Here is a 17,518-nt window from a genome sequence, read left to right on the forward strand (position 1 = left end):
ACGCTTAATTAAAGATACTGTGTTTGTTCCCTGCTGATATAAGTAAGGCTCAGTAATGTGAGAGCAATTAAAATATTAAAAGGCTAATATTCAACAGTATCTTCTGCCTAACTGTGCCTTCCAAATGATCTTCCTAGGCAGGACCTCTGCAAGTCTTGTCTGCACTTACTCCACCACCAGCAGCTGTTTGCTGAACAGCAGCAGCAAGCACACGTTATTGATGTGATTTACATTCAGCCTGGGGTGGATCACTTGCTGGCTAAAGCTAGTGAGGGATCTGCATCCACTGGAAGGAAACTTTTTGCAGCAGTGAACATGCTTCCACCCAGCTTGCATGATTGTGCCACAGAAACTGTGTTCTCCCTAGCTACTCCTGAGTTGCCCATGAGAGCAGAGCCTCTGGTTACCCCATGGTCAACTGCAGGATGGCATTATGATCTGGAAATTGGAGACACAGAGCAACAGTGGTGACACAAAATAAAGGCTGGTCTGCATTTTGTTTATCCTAACAAAAGCCAAATAAAATAGGATAGGCCATCCATGCCCCTGTCTTTAGAAATCATGTTGGTAATGGCGGTCCAACCAGATTTAGGACAGATGGCTGGCACTGTTGATGGGAGTGTGCATCTTGGCTCCCTAATTATGAGCAGGCAGGCGATAGGGACGAACATGCTATGTTTCACTCACTGACATGGAGAGACCTTATTTTCCCCTCTTTCCCCTGTCAAATGTATGCTTGCTCTGCCTGGTGCTTCAGTAGATGCTTTGCTCAAATGGGATTTCTGCAACTGTTAAAATCTCTAAGCTTTATTTCTCCTTTTCACTTGTGAAGGTGAAAATAGGGATCAGTTAATTCAGAGTTATCTTTATACTGAACTGAGTCACATCTGTCTAAGAAAGCCACAACTTCTATGTAGATTAGAGGTGCAAATAAAACAGTCTTAGGGTCACATACTTGACCTATTCAATCTGTTAAATCCCAGGAGCATTTTACACCATAGTATGGAATCTATTACAGCATAAGAAGTCTTCTGAGGTGTCAGATGACAGCGAGATTCAAAAGCAGATGAAAAATATTTTGGAAGCCTCAACATCCAAGAGACTTCCTTGATTCATATTTACACAGATCTGCTGTATGCCACAACTGCTTTGATCCTACGGACTCTGGCTAACAAAGATGTTTAGAATCATCTTGAATTGTTAACAGTCAAAGACGGTTGTAAAAAGCAGCTCTTATTACTTATTCTGCCTGCTTAGTTCATCCTTCATTGAATGGGGACATGGAATTTGTCCTGCACTCATACTGTGTGTAGGGAGTCCTTTTCAACTCTGGTTCTCTTTTACTGAGACACATCTGAAGAACTAGGCTTGTAAACAGCTGAGAGGGATTTTTATTTGATGAAATGAAAGATAAATGCCATGAAAACTTTTCTGATGGCTGTAGCTCTGATTAAACACAAGGTTTGCACAAGGCTTAAGCTAATCTGAGAGTCTCCTTGGGATGCTTTCTGGAGCTTATTTTTTAACAGAAGAACCAAACCAAACAACCCAGGACACTGATGGCCAATGCCATTTGTGTAGCATACACAGAGAACTACAGCTGAGCTGCAGACCCTTCACATGGAGCCCTGCTTCCCAGCAGATGCCCAGGCACAGAGAAAGCCACTTCGAGGCAAGGAGTGTGCTGCCTCAGCCAGTACGACCACACTGCTGCTGGATGGTGGTTTTATCCCCTGGGGGAAAAGCCACCTGGGAAGCTTCCTAGATCAGTCCAACATGCTTGAGACATTTACAGCTCATTTTCTTGGTGTCTCAGTGTATGTCTGCCTCATTTGCTTTTATCTTCTACTTTGCTGCTGCATGATGTCTTCTTACAGTCTGAAAGTAAGCTCTTAAAATTCATGCTCCAGGAAGTTTATAATCCCTTCCATGGACAGAGTTACTGCTGTGCTCTTCAAAGTAAAATTCCATTTTTATGGCTGATGTGTATAGTTTACTGTACACCAAGCACCTGGGCGGACCAGGCAGAAGCTTCTGCAGCAGGTTATGTTTCCTGGTGGCAACCAGAGTGGCCTGGGTGCACAGGCAGAAGCTGGAATGGGGGAGCCCTTACTGTGATCACATTTACATGGCCTGAGCTGTCATCACAGCATGGGCTCAGCATAAAAATCAAAGCCAACCTTACTCCAAACTTCAGTTCTGTACTACCTTTGCTGGTATAAAGAAACCCATATTGAGTTCACTATGTAGCTGCATGGGCACAACGACATAGGAAAGACAGGAACATTTGGCAGAGGAGGTCAGGCTCACTCTTCGGACTGATAAAAATCACGGCTTCTGTCACAGAATGGCACCTCTCAGCCTGTTTCTGAACAGGGTAACTGCCATGAATACACACTGAACAATTGGGCCCGGGAGATCTTTGGTCACAAACCATTTTACTTGTAAATGGTTTCTAAGTGCTGTGAGGGTACAGTCACAGCTGGTTCAGGAGCAGAGAGCAAAAAACAAAAATCCAGTGGAAGGAGAGGAAAAGGCAAACTGGTGCCGGGGAGAGCAGAACCAGAAAATAAAAAAAGGGAATAGAGCAGGCAAGACAGGCCTTATGCATGCTCCAGGCTCCCAGAAAAATCCAAATGTCTGCCCAAGAACCAAATGACAGCAGGAATTTTCCTAGGGCAGAAGGCCTCTGGCTACAGATCCAATTTAAAAACGGTCCCGTATAGATAGAGACTACCGCATCAGACATGGCATCAGTCTTTTCTGTAAGGGCACAAAACGACCTTAGATGTGCATTTGTGCTACATAGAGTACTCAGAGCCAGAAACACCCTCAGGTTGCTCCTGTGGGAAAGCTGAGAAAACTGAAGAAAAGTTTTGCATGCAAAATGTCAATATCATTGAGCCACTCACCTCTTGCATTTTGCTCCTAATACCAAATAAAGTAGCATCTGCAATGTCCCTAGACACTAGTTTGAAATTGTTCCCAAGTCTCAGTATGCTGAGGTAAAGGTCTTGGTAAGGCAAACATAAGCACGTGCTGTGGCTGAGGTATTCTGCCTGATCTGACACAGAACAAGTGGATCAGATCACAGGATGGGCACATGTCTTGGAGATGCCTGCAAAAGTGTGCCTGAAAGGCCATAACTGGGGACAGTCAACAGTGCTCTGATCTCCTGGGCTAAGAACAGGCAGGTCTCAGCCCTGCAGCCCCATGACTCCCAGAGGAGAAATGCCCATCCAGAACTGTACCATGGGCTTATTTCATGGCTCTGACATGAGCTTCCCTGGAGAAACCACATAATTCCGTCTGTAAGAAGGAGATAACAGACCTCCTTCTTTTTCTGTGGTCACTGTAAAGACAGACCTAGAAATACCACAGAAGCAGAGTGTCTCCACAGCAACAGTGACAACAGGAATACATAGGCAGGACTCACACACAGGTCCAGAGCAGAGGAAAACAAGTGTCAGATAAGATAAGATGACAAGCTGGTTAAGGTTTATAAAAGATCAAACTATCTTAGTAACCTGCAAGCCTTCTGGATCTTGGGTGACATACCTGCAAAACACCCACCATCTTTCCTAAGACGACAAAAATCCTACACAACTCCCTGCCATTTGCATGATCCACAGGTTCGTCTTGGGGGCATCCCTGGTGCTGCCCACAGTGGTCTCTACACGATACCCAGGCTTCCAGACAGAGCACCCACCTTTCTGGGGTGCACAAGAAGCCTGGAAGCACTGAAAATTGAAGCCTCTGGAGTCCCTGACTTGTGCTGGGCATTGCACTTAGCTTTGACCCATGGGATATCCTACCACAATAGGGGATCTTCCCCAGCAGCTCTCCAACAAGCAGCTGCTATGCTTCAGATGAGACTTTTCTTGATTTGAGAAAGAAACCACTCAATTTATTTCTGCCACTGCTCAATGTTTTCCTTAACTCATGAAAACCAGAAGAAAATCAGGAGGAACTGACCAAGAAGCCCATGTGGGACTCAGGTTTGGCAGTTGGGTGTGAAGGTGAGATTTAAATTCAGAGTAAAGGCATACTATATCCTACATTTCCCTCTGTGGCTTATTCTACAAGGATGTGGTAGAGCTAGGGAGGTACAAAGGGAAATGACATGCAGGCGTGAGAGAAAGGCAACAGCTCAGCACAGCTTGGGCCTAGACAAATTGGCTGGTTTCTTTACCTTCTGCTCCAATAGATACAAGTTTGACTCCTTTGCTGGCAATGAAATCCAAGGCCTTGTTCACATTGGATATTTTGTGCACTCGCATTTTGCCTCTTTCCGGCTTAGCCAAACGTTCACCTAATAAGAGAAAAAAATGTAGATTAGAAAACAGTTCTAAACCCTTTCTTTCCTGTTTCCCCATACTGGTAGCTCCTGCTGCTCAGACAGGTAGAGGGTAGACCTCCCTGCATCCTTTCTCAAAAGTGAATGCAGGACAGCACTCACTGTGAAGTAACCCCAGAAAGAATTAGATGGAAAAGTATCTTTTTGTTGCATCCCAGATAACTTAATAACAGAGGAACTGTTGGCACTGAGTCCTCTCCACAACAGGTTTATAGCAGAGGTGAAAACCACGCTAAGCTAGACAGTGGAACTAACCACCTAATCAATCACAGATAAGCTGAGTGGAAAAGACAAAAACTTCCCTCTCCCCAAAGACAGGTTAGGAGCTACCCTCAGCATTTTACAAAGCAAATCCCTCCTTGGAACTCCCTGTAAATATGAGAGTGATATTGTATCTTGCTGCTTCTTTTTCCCAGCCAGGATACAGACCTCCTTTCTCTCCAGTGTCCTCACTGAATAGCCACAACCGACTATATCAGGAAATAAAATCACTTCTTTGCCAAGTGGCTTTGCAACTGTAAGAGCTGTCATCTCAACTCCTTTCCATTACAATTGATGTATTTCTAACTCTATGCAATGGTCTTTTACACAGTGGTATGCATTTTAAATGTTTATGAGGCAGAGAGAAGGAAGCAGCATAGATCTGAGGTAAGTCCCTGATAGAAATAAGTCGTAGGCAAATGCCAGCTCCTGACATGAACAAAGCTGGACGATTTGGAAAAGAGCTTTTTTAACCTTATTCACTGGGAAGAGTTGCATTAAGTATAGTCATGCCCTTCCTGATAGGCTGCCAGTAACTATGCTCACAACCTGCCTTTACTAACACTAACCAAACATGCAGAGTAAGCAAATTGAAGCCTGGGCCAACAAATGGACTTTTCAAAGGAACTTCTACTAGAAACATAATCAGAGGGGACATCAGGAACCACCTGTGTGTGACACAACACCAAAATATGGACAGAACAGCTGCTTTCAGATCACAAGCTCCAGAATACAAAAAGACCGGAACAAAATGCAAGCAGGTTTTACACTTCGAAAAGAAGTTATAAGATAATTAAAAAGAGATCAAATGGGCAAGTCCAGGCAAGCAATTACTCACCTGACCTATTCAGTTCTAAAAGTCTCCTGCTTCATCTCAAACCTGAACATTTAAGTCAGTGTGGCCTGACTCAAAACCTTTATTTGAGGTTGAAGAGTGAGAAAGTACATTTCAAAGAACTCTTTTTCATACTAAAATCACATGTTTTTTTCCTAACAAAGGAGTGAGGAAAAGGTAAAGGGGAGAAACCCAGATTCTTTCCATAGCCATACTCCAACAAAACAAAAAAGTCTGGAAATGAAAACCCTCTCAAAGTGTTTCAGAGCAGGCTGGTGTCATTAGCTCCCAAGCTTAAGGATAAAACCAGATTCACTTTCAAAATTAAACACTGATGTCTGACAATTTAAGTAGAAAGATTTATTTACGGCACTACCTCCATCGCAGGATTAAAAAAAAATCTCCTTAGCATTAATGGAGCCTCCAGTACACGTCATGGCATGTTGCTTTCTTTTTCCATTTGGATAATGCTAATCGTTCTGCATAAAAGTGGAAGCATTTTCTGTGGCAGTGTCATAACGACTTTTTACATACAGCTTCACAATAGATTTAAGCAGAACTATGCTGCCAAACACCAACAAATGGGCTGAGCCAGGTAAAAAATAACCATTTCCTTCAGCTCATGTGACTGTAACTAGCCTTCTAAAAAGAAAAATAAAGACGAGAGATTAGGTTTCGGCTGGAACAGCAAGCTGATCCAATTCACCTTGTGGGCACATACGCGTGGCCAACACAAGGGAGAGCATCTAACTGCTCTCTCTGGGGCTGAGGAGAGCGGGACTGCTCCCTCTGACAAATGCAATCCTCAAGCAATTGATGGTGGCTGCAAAACTGCAGTCTCCCTCTCTCAAATACCACGATAGGATATTTGTTCTAAAGTATTTCTGGGGGGAACCTAGTCCCAAAACCCAATGGCTATTTCCTTCAGGTGTGGACTTTGTTACAGATGTAGATTTCCAGAGAAAGAAATCATCTGTTTCCATGCCATACATTATTAATGATGTAGGCTGTTAAAAGGGAAGCCTGCTAGAAACATGTTCTACTCTCAGCTATTTGCATCATTGCTTCAGTTCTTAGTACTTCTCCCAGCTAAGACAGTGAGAATGGTCTACACCCATTCTCCAGTTCTCATGTACTAGCCCAAGGCTGCACTTTAAAAGCCAAACAGTGGAAGGACACGGTGGCATAGTTGTTTACGGCAAATTTGTTTAGGAAAATATTCAGTCATTCCTTCTGCTTGGGGGAGGGGTGGGGGGGCCTTATAACTTTATTTTGGAAGGACTAAACGTGAGCTTAGCCTTTTAATGCCTTGTACATTATTTTTAAAATGGCTTTGTCAGGGGAAGGAAACACATGCAGTAAAAAATGAAAGGGCAGTTTCTAAGGGGAGGCCCACCTGTTACCTCCCACCATGGAGGCCAACAGGAGTGGTCTTGGAATGAAGAAGTCCCAGGACTATCTGAGGAGCTTTTCCCACTGCACAACATCTAGGGGACCGAGGGGCTCTGGCTGGGCTGGAAGGGGAGCCATCAGCAGCACAGCTCACCACAAGAAGGTACCAAGCTGAGTAAAACTGAGGCACTCTCCTCTTTTGCAGGACATAGCTGCTTCCCATACTTAGGGATGTCGAATCAGATGGGAAAACAGCTTCCTACCTGCCTTAGCTGCCTGGCAGCGATGTGTCCCCAAGGACGTGGGCTGTGGGAGACCTGTTTCAGGGCATAGTCCATCTCACACCCCAGCGTCTCTAGCAGCTCCCCTGTGCAGGCTCCATCCTTCTTCCAGCAGCAGCCACTGCTGGAGGGGGGTAGAGGAGGACAGCACTCCCTCAGTCCCACACACCCCAGCCAGGCAGAGGAGCCAGGCTCCACATGGCCCTTGGCTAGCCTGGCCCAGTGCTTTTGCTGCTGAAGACTCTTATGGCCATCACCCTCTATGCTAAAGGAAAGGATCAGCCTGATACAGAGCAATCCTGTACATGCCAAATTCCCATAAGCAGCTCTGCAGTCCCCTAGCATACAGGAAGAGAAAGACATGGAGTGAGCCAAGAGCTAAAAGGAAAGGCCAGAAGCTGGAACTGGAGGGCTAACATCACCCTTTTGGCAGGGGATGAGTAGGAACATACAGGCGAGCCCTTGCCAACCAACAAGAGACTCCTTACACACATGCTGCTCCCAGAATGGGCTGCTGCTTCCCCAGTTATGGCCAAAGGGCTACTAACAGGGCCAGCAGCTGGAAAAAGGATCCATAAGAGCAGCAGGGCTCACAAGTGGAAATGGAACCACCAATTATGGATATGAAATGCAGAAAAAGCAACTATGCAATATTTCTCCTCTTTCACCACTGTACCTCAGGAGAATTATGGTTCTAGCTTCTGCTGGCTCTAAGGAAAGGATGCTCAGCCCTTAGTGCATAAAGGACCATGGCCTCAGGTGGGATGCAGCCCACAGCTGCTCCCCATGCCTTTGCCCCCTGACCACCTATTGGCTGGCTGCAGGCATGGAGCCGCTGTGCAGCGGATGGGGGAATGCTGTGCCCACACCACCAGTGCACTTGGAAGCCATCAGCTTCAAAACTGAGAGGGGTCTGGACAATCCCTGCCAGTGGGCTCATAAAGGGACAACATGAGAGGAAAAGTGGGAGATGAGGCAAGGAAATCAAGAAGTGTGAAATATGAGACCCCCTGCTTTAGGACCAAGCCAAGGAAATGAACTAGGACTCTGGCACCTTGTTTCTTACAAGCACTGCAGAAGCAGTGCATGTGCTGCAAAGCCCGGATAATATTTTGAATTCTGATCCCTCCAAACTACCAGCATGGGCAACCCCCCTGAGGTTTTATCGTGTGTTCACAAATTCTGAAAAACACATATAATGACTGCATCATTGCAGGAGCTGGCAAAGGGAAAGGGAAGAGAACGAAAGGAAAGGAGGAACAGAGGGCAGGCAGTCTGAGTGCTTCTATCATGGCAACGTTATTGGAAAATGTACCAAGAGGGTCAGGCATGCAAGTCACTGGATTGCCATTACCAGCTCAAAAGCTATCAAAAGGAAGTCTGTGAGCACACAACCCCTGTTTCATATATACATTCTTATCCCCCCTCGATGCCTCCCACATCAGAGGCATCCCACTTTATTTTATTGGCACATCAGTAAGGATTACTGCTTATATGAAATAATCCCTCTCTGTCAAGTAGTGGGACGAGTGATAGGAAGTGAAAACAAATGTGACCTAACTTATTCATGCCCCTGTTTTCATTATAGAATGGGTTTTGTGGGACTATGCTTTTCTTTGGGATGTTTTTTTTCCCTGAAGGCTTGAACACTGAGCTCAGAAACTAGAATAGGAAAACTTGAGTCACAGCTGAAATGAATGACACAGAAGATTTACTGGTTTGACTCTCCTCGTCCAGTAACTTCTATCCTGTTCCCACTGTCATGTGGCTTTGGTATGATTTGCCAGTGCAACATTCCCACACTTCCCAGAGTTGCTTTGTCAGCCCTGCCAAGCAGTAAGAGCCGTTGCCTGAGCCTTCACAGGAGGCTGTGCATTCCTGATGGGCAGAGGAAAGACAAGAGGCAGGAACAGGAATGCCGTGGGCAGCCGGCACAGCCCATGAGGCTTGGAGTACATTCCAAAAGCACACTAATGGTCACTGCTGGAGACAAGATATTCGTTAGGGAGAAATTTGTTCTGAATTAGGAAGCAGCTGTTTTTATATTCCAGCAAAACCTGCAGCATTACAGCTCTTGCTGTCCCCATTCTAAAGGAAAGAGGGAGGACAGATTTCAGAATGGAGATGCTCAGGACACTTGAGAGCACCACACAGAACCTCTCTCACCTGAAATGACTTCCAGAAGTAACATGAGTTTAAGACCATCCCTGAAATCTTCCTCTATGTTCTCAATCTGCGTCCCAGCCTTGCGGAGGTGAGAATTACACCATGCTGTAAACGTCTGAAACACAGGAAAGAGAGGCAAAGAAAAAAAAGCAGTCAGTAATCTTCCCGGAAGGCAAACAACAGTTCACAACCAAAGCAGTGCTGCTAGGCACCATGACACAGATTCAAATGCTCGTTCAGTTATCATCTTTCCAGCCCTTGGCCTTGTGGGGCACAAGTGTGAGTACCTAAATATCCCAAGAAGTTGCAGGGTGTTCCTGTGACAGATGGAGTCTGAGAGACACAGTCAGTTCATGGCTCCAGCATGTCTGATTTTCTGGAGAGGTCCCTACATTCTGTGTTTTGTTTAGAATACCTTGAAACTGATTTTAAGGCACGCTAAGTGCTCAGATTGCTAGGGACCCCAATGGTGCTAGATGATCCATTTTAACATTATATGAAGGAGAGAGGAAAACAGCATTTCAGAACTCATCTCTAGACAGGTACTTGAACAAAAAAGGACCATTCTTCTGTGACCAGCTGTCTCTGGTCTACTTCATCCCCAGCAAACACTGCAGCCCTTAGACACAGGGAGACAGAGCACCGAGCTCTTCAGTCACGTAAACTACATCCCAGTAGGGTCTGTTCTGCAGGCTCTGTTCTCACTGACTCACTTCTAAGCAGACCTCCTTTCCCTTTGTGACTGTGCCCATCATGTAGAGGAGTTCATGTTTTCTGGATAACAGTGCTATCACCCATCTTGGCAGAAGTCCAGGTCCTAGAAAGCATGTAAGTAAACCATTACTTAGCAATGCTATACTCTAGTGCAGTTCCAAACTCCTACTGTTCGAGAGCCTCTGGCAGAAAAATCATGGCAGCCACCTCAATGACAGAAATCACAGCCACTCTGTAATTAGCAGTATTATGCACCACCACCACAATAATAACATGAGTTTGAAGTGCAGGAGGGACTGATGCCCAAGCTACAATGCAGCCACAGGCATTTAGGCTAAACAAAACTCTTTCTGGAAACACCCTCTGACCTCAAGTGGTCAGGATAAGAGGATCTCTCATATGAGAGAAATTAATTTCACCGCAACTGATGACAAGACACATTTTTTGTGGTTGCAATCCATCAGCTCATGTTACAAACCATGGTCATGTGGGACACTGACAGGGAAGGGACCATCTCATCCAAGAGGCGTGGTAGTAGGGACTGTCTTGAAGGAGCACCACATGAACGGGTATGAAAGAGAAAAATAAATTCTACCACTTGACAGCCAAAATACAAGAAGCAAACGGCACAGCTTGTCGTGGTCTTAAATAGGTGAATCAGAGTCCAACCTGGAGATGCAGAAGGTCTTTAACACAAAAGTACTGTTTGAAGGGTAGATGGTAGCAGATGGCTCTTTTAAGGCAGACAGGTTTGCCCAAGTGCTAATGAATGTTTCACAGTGTTTGAACAGTATACCAAGTGAACCCTTTTCTTTGTACAAACTGATAACCCCTCAATGACTCAAGTAATAAGCAGCTTCAAAAGCTCAGTGCTACCACAAGGAAAGGAGGTCTTTTTTTCCTCTCCCAGATGTGCTCCCAGAGCCAATTCAACTCACTGACCCAGCAAAGAACTGTTTACTTTCTTTGGGTAAGGTTAGTCTTCTGCTCAGCAGTGCATGGAGGCAGTTCAGCAGTGTCTAACAAGCCTCTGCAAAAGAGAATTTGGCATACATGGGCTAAGCAGGAAGGTGGAGTAGACCACAGCACCAATGCCATATTGGGCTGCTAGAAAAGGACTCAGCTGATGCTGAGGGATGGCATGCCAGAAATTCAGAAATGCTTCACCACTGCTTACACCATGCACAGGATTCCAAAAGAGAGATCATTCCAAATGGCAAAGAGCACCAGGGCTTTTTCTTATTTGTCTGGAAACTGGGCTGCTTCTATTAACCTGCTCGCGTTTGTGCTTACGTGACTACAGATAGCGTAGCAGAATCCTTCACTGGAAAAAGCACTGCTCAACAGCTGCTGAGCTTCCCACTGCTGTGCTCTGGCCTCCCTCTCCACTGGGGCTGTGGGACAGAGCAGAGTAACAGTGCAGCTGTAAACACTTTCATGGCAATGGCTCTTTGGATGGATACATGTATTGTGAAAGTCTGGGATTTCTTTTTTCAAGATGGCCCAGTTTCCTTCCAGATTTGGAAGCTTTAAAAAAAGAGTAAGTCATTAAGCACCATTTATTGCTTTTTATTGTTATTCCCCTGAGAAATAAAAGTGGTGTGTGTTTTTTTGTTGTGCATTGAGGTTTTTTTCCCTCCAAAAAAGAGCAGTTTTATTGGAAACTGGGTCCTGTATCCTGCAGTACCTCATTCTCTTCTTTCCACTGCCTATTCTGTATTATGTGAGAAAAGGTTCATTTAGTTGGCTTCTTTCTGCAGCCAGGCTCCTTCACACCTCCAGAGGACCACATGAGAGCAGAGATGTTTTCAAATACTACATCAGCACACATCAAAGCGTGAGAACAAGTCATGTCAGGAAGGTGGTGAATGCCCATGAACCTCTCATATTTGGAAAGCAGACAAAGCAGGATATCTAGAGCTAGTGACAGGCCCTGAGTGACATTACGAAATCCGCATTGAACTGAGAAAAAAGCCAACGGGCTGCACTTTTATTTCTTGTATAACTTCTTTGAAGCGATTTCAGTTTTACTTTCTATGAGACCAAAACCGATCAGGAAGTTCTGCTTTAAATCACCAATAATGCTGATATAGCTCAACTTGGCATCTCTGCACATTTTGAGGGTTGAAGTGGGCAACTGGGTCTACACTTTTAAGAAACACGGATGAAATTAAAAGCTAACCACAAACTTCTAAACTTTGCATTATTATAAAGCCTGGCAGAACAACCAGATCAGTCAGGTTCTTAATGCTGCAAAAGTCACCTAGGACTTGGTGGCAAAGTAAGTCCCAGAGCCAGCATTCCAGCTTCTCTGCTGGAGCCATCTTTACCACATGACAGCCTCAGACATGCTGAAGTGAGACAACTCTGCAAAACACTGCCACTAACCACCAGTGGCAGAGCTGACACCTCAGCTCCTCAAGGACAAGACTCCTCAAGGACCCTTCCTTCAAGACCATGAAAGGCTAAGTCATAGAGCACATGTTGTTCCCACTGGACAAACCCCCAGTGTGCAGACATTTTCTCAAGGCACCCTTCAGATCCTAGATAAATTCCAGTAAGCATAATACCTTAAGTAGCACAACAGCATATGGGGACAGCAACAACTAGCAACCCAGTGTGGATGCATTAGGCCATTTTGCAAGGGAGCAGGATTATGAATGCTTTTAATAACTGCACTGGGATTCACAAGCTATATGCTTCACAGACCAATCCAGAACAACATCCATCAAAACATAATAATCAGAAAACAGATGTATGTTGCATTAGCTGCATACATTGCACAAGAGTAAACTATCTTCTTACTTCAAAGTGCTAAATCAGAAGGAGATTTGACAGACAGATAGGAGAATGCTGGAGAAGTGCAACAGAAAAGTTGGGGGGGATCAACAGAAGAAGGGGGAGCTGAAATTTTTGCTGTCTGCTGGGCCTTGCAATGCTGGCAGTCTTGTTTAGAACCATTTTTACTGCCTTGGCTTCAGCATCTGCACAGGATCTCTTTTGTTATTCTAGGAAACCTACTGAAGCCACCCACTCACCCCATCCACCTTCTGGGCAACACAGCTGCTCCTCCCCACACCCTGAGTCACTGCTAGCAATGGCAGTCGGCTCGGCTTGGGGTGCTGTGCTGCCTGTCACCAGCAAACAAGCTTTCGGAAGTGGAGAGAGCTGCCGGCTGGAGCGGTCGAAATAAAACCAAACCCAAACCAAACCACCTGTATTTGCTGGGGTGAGGTTAACGTGAACCCCAATGCGGAGGGAGGGCACAAATGCACTGCCAGGTGGGAAGCACTGTCTCCTCAGCGATGAGCTCAACCCACTCCTCTGAGGCAGCAGATGTGCTCCTTGCTGCCTGCAGACACAGAAGCCTAGAGATTACTCCCCTGCTTACCTCTAACTCCCTGTCCCAAAGAGAAGGAAACAAATGCTCTGTTAATCTTGAGGCTTATGGAAATTTCACAGAGCTGGAAAACTATTTACTGTTAAATAATAGCACAAAATCATACCATCAACTAGATTTTCTTCACACAAGCCTCACACCATAAATTTTCTATGGCAACTTCACAACAGGTGCAAACAGAGCAGGGTTTCTTGGCCCTTGTATCTTTCCATATACTGTAGTCTTAATTTCATTTTTGGACACAACAGGTTGCCAGGACACCCCTGCAGGTCCGCCTCTTGTTGGGTGCTCACAATGGAGGACAACAGTGCAGGAGTGTGTGTGCGTTTGTGTGTACAGGCAGACCTTTCTGGTCATTGCCCTCAGCCCCGCTGCTGTGATTTGTAGCTTCTTTTTATTACATCCCAGCTTCATCAGCAAGATCCCTGGCACTGAGATGAGCACTTGCTATTTGTGTCCTGCTGCTGTACAAACAGTAGACCTTCATATTCTACACCACAATATAACCTGTCAGATAAAAAGAGTAACAAACATTACTAAAAGCAAGTAAATATGATTAACTGTTCTGTGGCCTCAGCATGTGGCAGGGTCACTGCTGGGGCAACCTCTACAAGCCTATGTGCATACCTATTTTAACAAGCATGCACACCCCTTTCACTGACATGACATGGGGAGCCCCTGCTTCTTCAGAGTTCACTTTATTAACCTTTGCCCAGGCATGAGTTAACTGCAAACAACAGCCAGGTGACTGCTGGAGGCCCTGTAGCTAAAACTCTAAATAGGTATGATCTTCAGCTAGCTCCTTCCAGCTATCTCCCAGTCCTCCCAACTGCAAACCTACGTTTGGTTCTCCCTGTATTACACGTGTGCACACAGGTACTCTCTGGTATTTTTTGCACTTCCCAAACTTTTGTTTTTGTTCCGGAAAGCCAATAACTCTTCTTCTTCACACTGTCCTTTCCAAATTCAGTACCTTTCTGCTAGTACCAAAACGGCTCAGGTGATGCTCCTGAAACCTGGGGAAGCAAGATAGTACATCGACATTTTTAAGTTCAAAGAGTGCTTCTGCCTGGAAAGCAGCAATGCCATGACACCACTCAGGGTGGGTCTAGGGAGATCTTTGCCTCAAAAAAACAGTCATAACACACTTCAGCTGCTGAGCAATTTTAGCAATGTAAATGTCAAAGCTACCACAACCACATAAATGACAGATATTAAAAATAAAGGGGGGGGGGCAGTTTTATCTCTTTGTGGCTGAGACAGTGACATTTCAGCTTTATCTGACCTTTCCAGATGCTCTTACCTCCTTGCTAAATCACTCTTCCATGCAGCCTTGCTTTCCATGGGTGAGTATAAACTTTCTGACACAGCCAAAAGGCTGGTATATTTGTGTAACAGCCCTGAGGAAGCCATAACTGAGTCTGCAGTGCTGCTTGCCTCTTTTTGGACAGCAGAAAGGTTTGTGCCTAAGCAAACAAAGAATTCACCGAAGCACGGCCTCTTCGAAACACCACCACTGCACTCAAAGGGAGGCAGTGTCCGCAGCAACTAAGGCACTCTCCTTGCTTGTGTGAATTCTGAGCAAGTATTTCAACACAGCTCTGCTGCTCAGATGTGTCCACAAAGGTCTGGCTCCTGTTAAGAAGGGGATGGTGCTGCTAGCACACAAATCTCAGACCAGTAGCGTAGTTTTATGTTGTTTGCACATGTGCTCTGTAAAGTGCGGTCTTGAACAGGCTGAAAGCTATGGGTGCTAGCCCAGGCTTTCTCCTAGCGCTGTAGGAGAACTGACAGGAAGAGTCCCTTTCCAGCCACCAGAAAAGCAAGCAGGTTATTCAAACAATACATGATGCACAGCTGGAAAACAAAATCAGTTTACCCAGCTGCAAGTGCTGCTCTCCTGCTCGTTGTGCGCTCGAGGAGTGCACCTGGGCCTTCTGAATGCATGGCCAGGCTGCGCTCCCTGCACGCCCCAACAGCAAACTTCCCGCAGCGCCTCCTTGCTCCATCGCCATACACTACAAGACTGCTCAGACGGTCCTGCTAATCCTTGCAACAAGCTCTACAGCTGATTCCATGCTGCAGGGGATTTTATTTAAATGAAATTATCTGGAACAACGGCTGAGGCACTCAGCTAATAACCAATAGTTTATTAAGAGCAGGCAGAAAACTGCTGCACACATGGCTTTTTACAAGCAACAGAATTACTAATAAAGCAGTTTCAGCTGCCCCAAAGTGGGATCCTTTCCACCTTGGTAGTCCGGGAGCTGAATATACTGTATCAAATAAGGAGGATGCTGACCCACAGCCACCACAAACCTCTCTTGCTCCTTGAACAGACTAGGCCATCATTAGTTTATTAATCAGAAGTTTTTGGACTGAAAGCCATGAAACAAGTCTCAACCATCCAGTCAAAGTTTCCCTGCACTCAGCACTAATTCATTACCAGCAATAAACCCCAGGGTTTCATGTGATTTTTCCCCTCCTGGTGACAGTTTCTGTGGCACCCCTTCTCCAAATCTTCCTTTCACACCTTAAAACACTTGGAAGAACTGCAGGGGTCTCCTGGCTGGGAGGCTGCTCATCACCCTCCCCACACTCAACACAGACTCAAAAGTCTGGCTTGGCTGCAGTTTCTTTTCCTGCCCAAGGCTGTGCTAGAAGCTGACAAGGAGGTTCTCAGTTAATTAGGGAGTAATTACTAAGTAATCCTGGATCCTGTCAACATCTTGGCACAAGAAAGGCCATGGCTGGACGAGACAGATTACACCAAGTCTAGTGAAAGAAAGCTGGGTGCTGAAAGGGCCCTTCATGAAGTGCAATTGTGATGAGATAAGCCAAAACATGGTCTCCTGGCCCAATGAATAGTTCCTGTGCCCACAGGCTGCAAGTGACAGAAGCTTTATACACATACGTATTAGTGGTTTTCAGCTGTGATGGGGAAGTGCAGGCCTACAGCCCTAACCTCTGTATACTACACCTCTTGGTTTACTCCTTGGTGTACTTGGATGTCTGCTAGGATGCCCAAAAGTCCTCACAAACAGCTGTCCTTTCCCCACAGAGGAGCTCTAAGGATTGGAGTTCCTCTACTCAGTCCTCATCACAAGTCCAGGGAACCATCCAAAGTGCCTTTTGTTTGAACTTGAATTAAGAGATCAGCCACCATTTGCCATAACCTCCAAATTCATCTTCTAACCTGAAATACCTCTACTGCACATTGCTTTGCACTTGAGGCCACCTAACATTTTGGAAGAGGAAAAGCATTTCAGCATTCACTCTCCAAGCCCATTCTCCAGGACATGGGAGTGGTTCAAAGAATTTGATTTGTGTTCAAGAGTTACACTGTCAGCAGCTGACCTCTAAAGATTTACAGGTGTGATGGTCAACAAGACCAGTGCTGCAGAATGAAAAGCTTTGCTTTCTAATGGAGCTGTCCAGTTCTCTTAGAAAGGCCAAGGAGTTAAACAGATATTCAGAAGGAATCGTTACAAACACAGCACTATTGCACCAGCTGCACAAAAGCAGTTTAGCACCACTAGCATCAGTGTTAATGTCTTTTTCTGGTTTAATTGCAGCTGTTGAGCTCCAAGCTGGCTGAAAGACAAAACATAGCCCACACTGCTTCTGAAGCACTGCAGCCTGAAAATGGGAGGTATCATTACACCGTACTACGTGTTACCAGCATCCACCTAAAGAACCATTTGGTGTCTGTGTAAGGAATTACTGAGGGTGAAAAGGAAAATTGTAAGTTTACTTGCATTTCACAACTCCAGAGCACAGCCCCTGAAACCTGGAAACACAGAGCTCACTCACTGCATCTTAACCACTTCTCATGACCCATCTCAGCAGTTGAGGATAAGAACAACACCACAGCAGTAACAGCCCCAGCCCTAGTTGTAACAGCATAATCCAGGCTGGATCCCAGTGGGAATGTGGAGTTCACTTCCAAAGCCTCCTTGTCCAGAGGAATGAGAAAACGCTGCATAGGAAAATAAATCCCCCTAACAGTCAATGCATCCTTTTGGATGATGGCAGTGAATCAGCACATCACTTGCAAGAATCACAACTAAATTCAGTGTAGGAGTTTTCATTTTGGTTCAGTAGAACACAGT

At 45.4% G+C, this 17,518-nt stretch overlaps 1 protein-coding gene across 6 annotated transcripts in view; it reads right to left on the reverse strand.

The window, feature by feature from the left end:
- ACTN1 (actinin alpha 1) overlaps window positions 1–17,518 on the reverse strand; it is an 88,255-nt gene that overhangs the window by 37,474 nt on the left and 33,263 nt on the right. For all 6 annotated transcript variants that reach the window (XM_061380367.1, XM_061380365.1, XM_061380362.1 and 3 more), the window contains exons 2-3: window positions 9,293–9,407; window positions 4,193–4,312 (exon numbers count right to left, since the gene is read on the reverse strand). In XM_061380367.1, coding sequence (XP_061236351.1) covers window positions 4,193–4,312; window positions 9,293–9,407 — 235 coding nt within the window. The remainder of the gene's footprint in view (window positions 1–4,192; window positions 4,313–9,292; window positions 9,408–17,518) is intronic.

Source organism: Neopsephotus bourkii, unplaced genomic scaffold (genome assembly GCF_033783945.1).
Source record: "Neopsephotus bourkii isolate Nb327-2 ecotype Australia unplaced genomic scaffold, CSIRO-AGI_Nbou_v1 NB_1792, whole genome shotgun sequence".
Classification (NCBI taxonomy): domain Eukaryota; kingdom Metazoa; phylum Chordata; class Aves; order Psittaciformes; family Psittacidae; genus Neopsephotus; species Neopsephotus bourkii.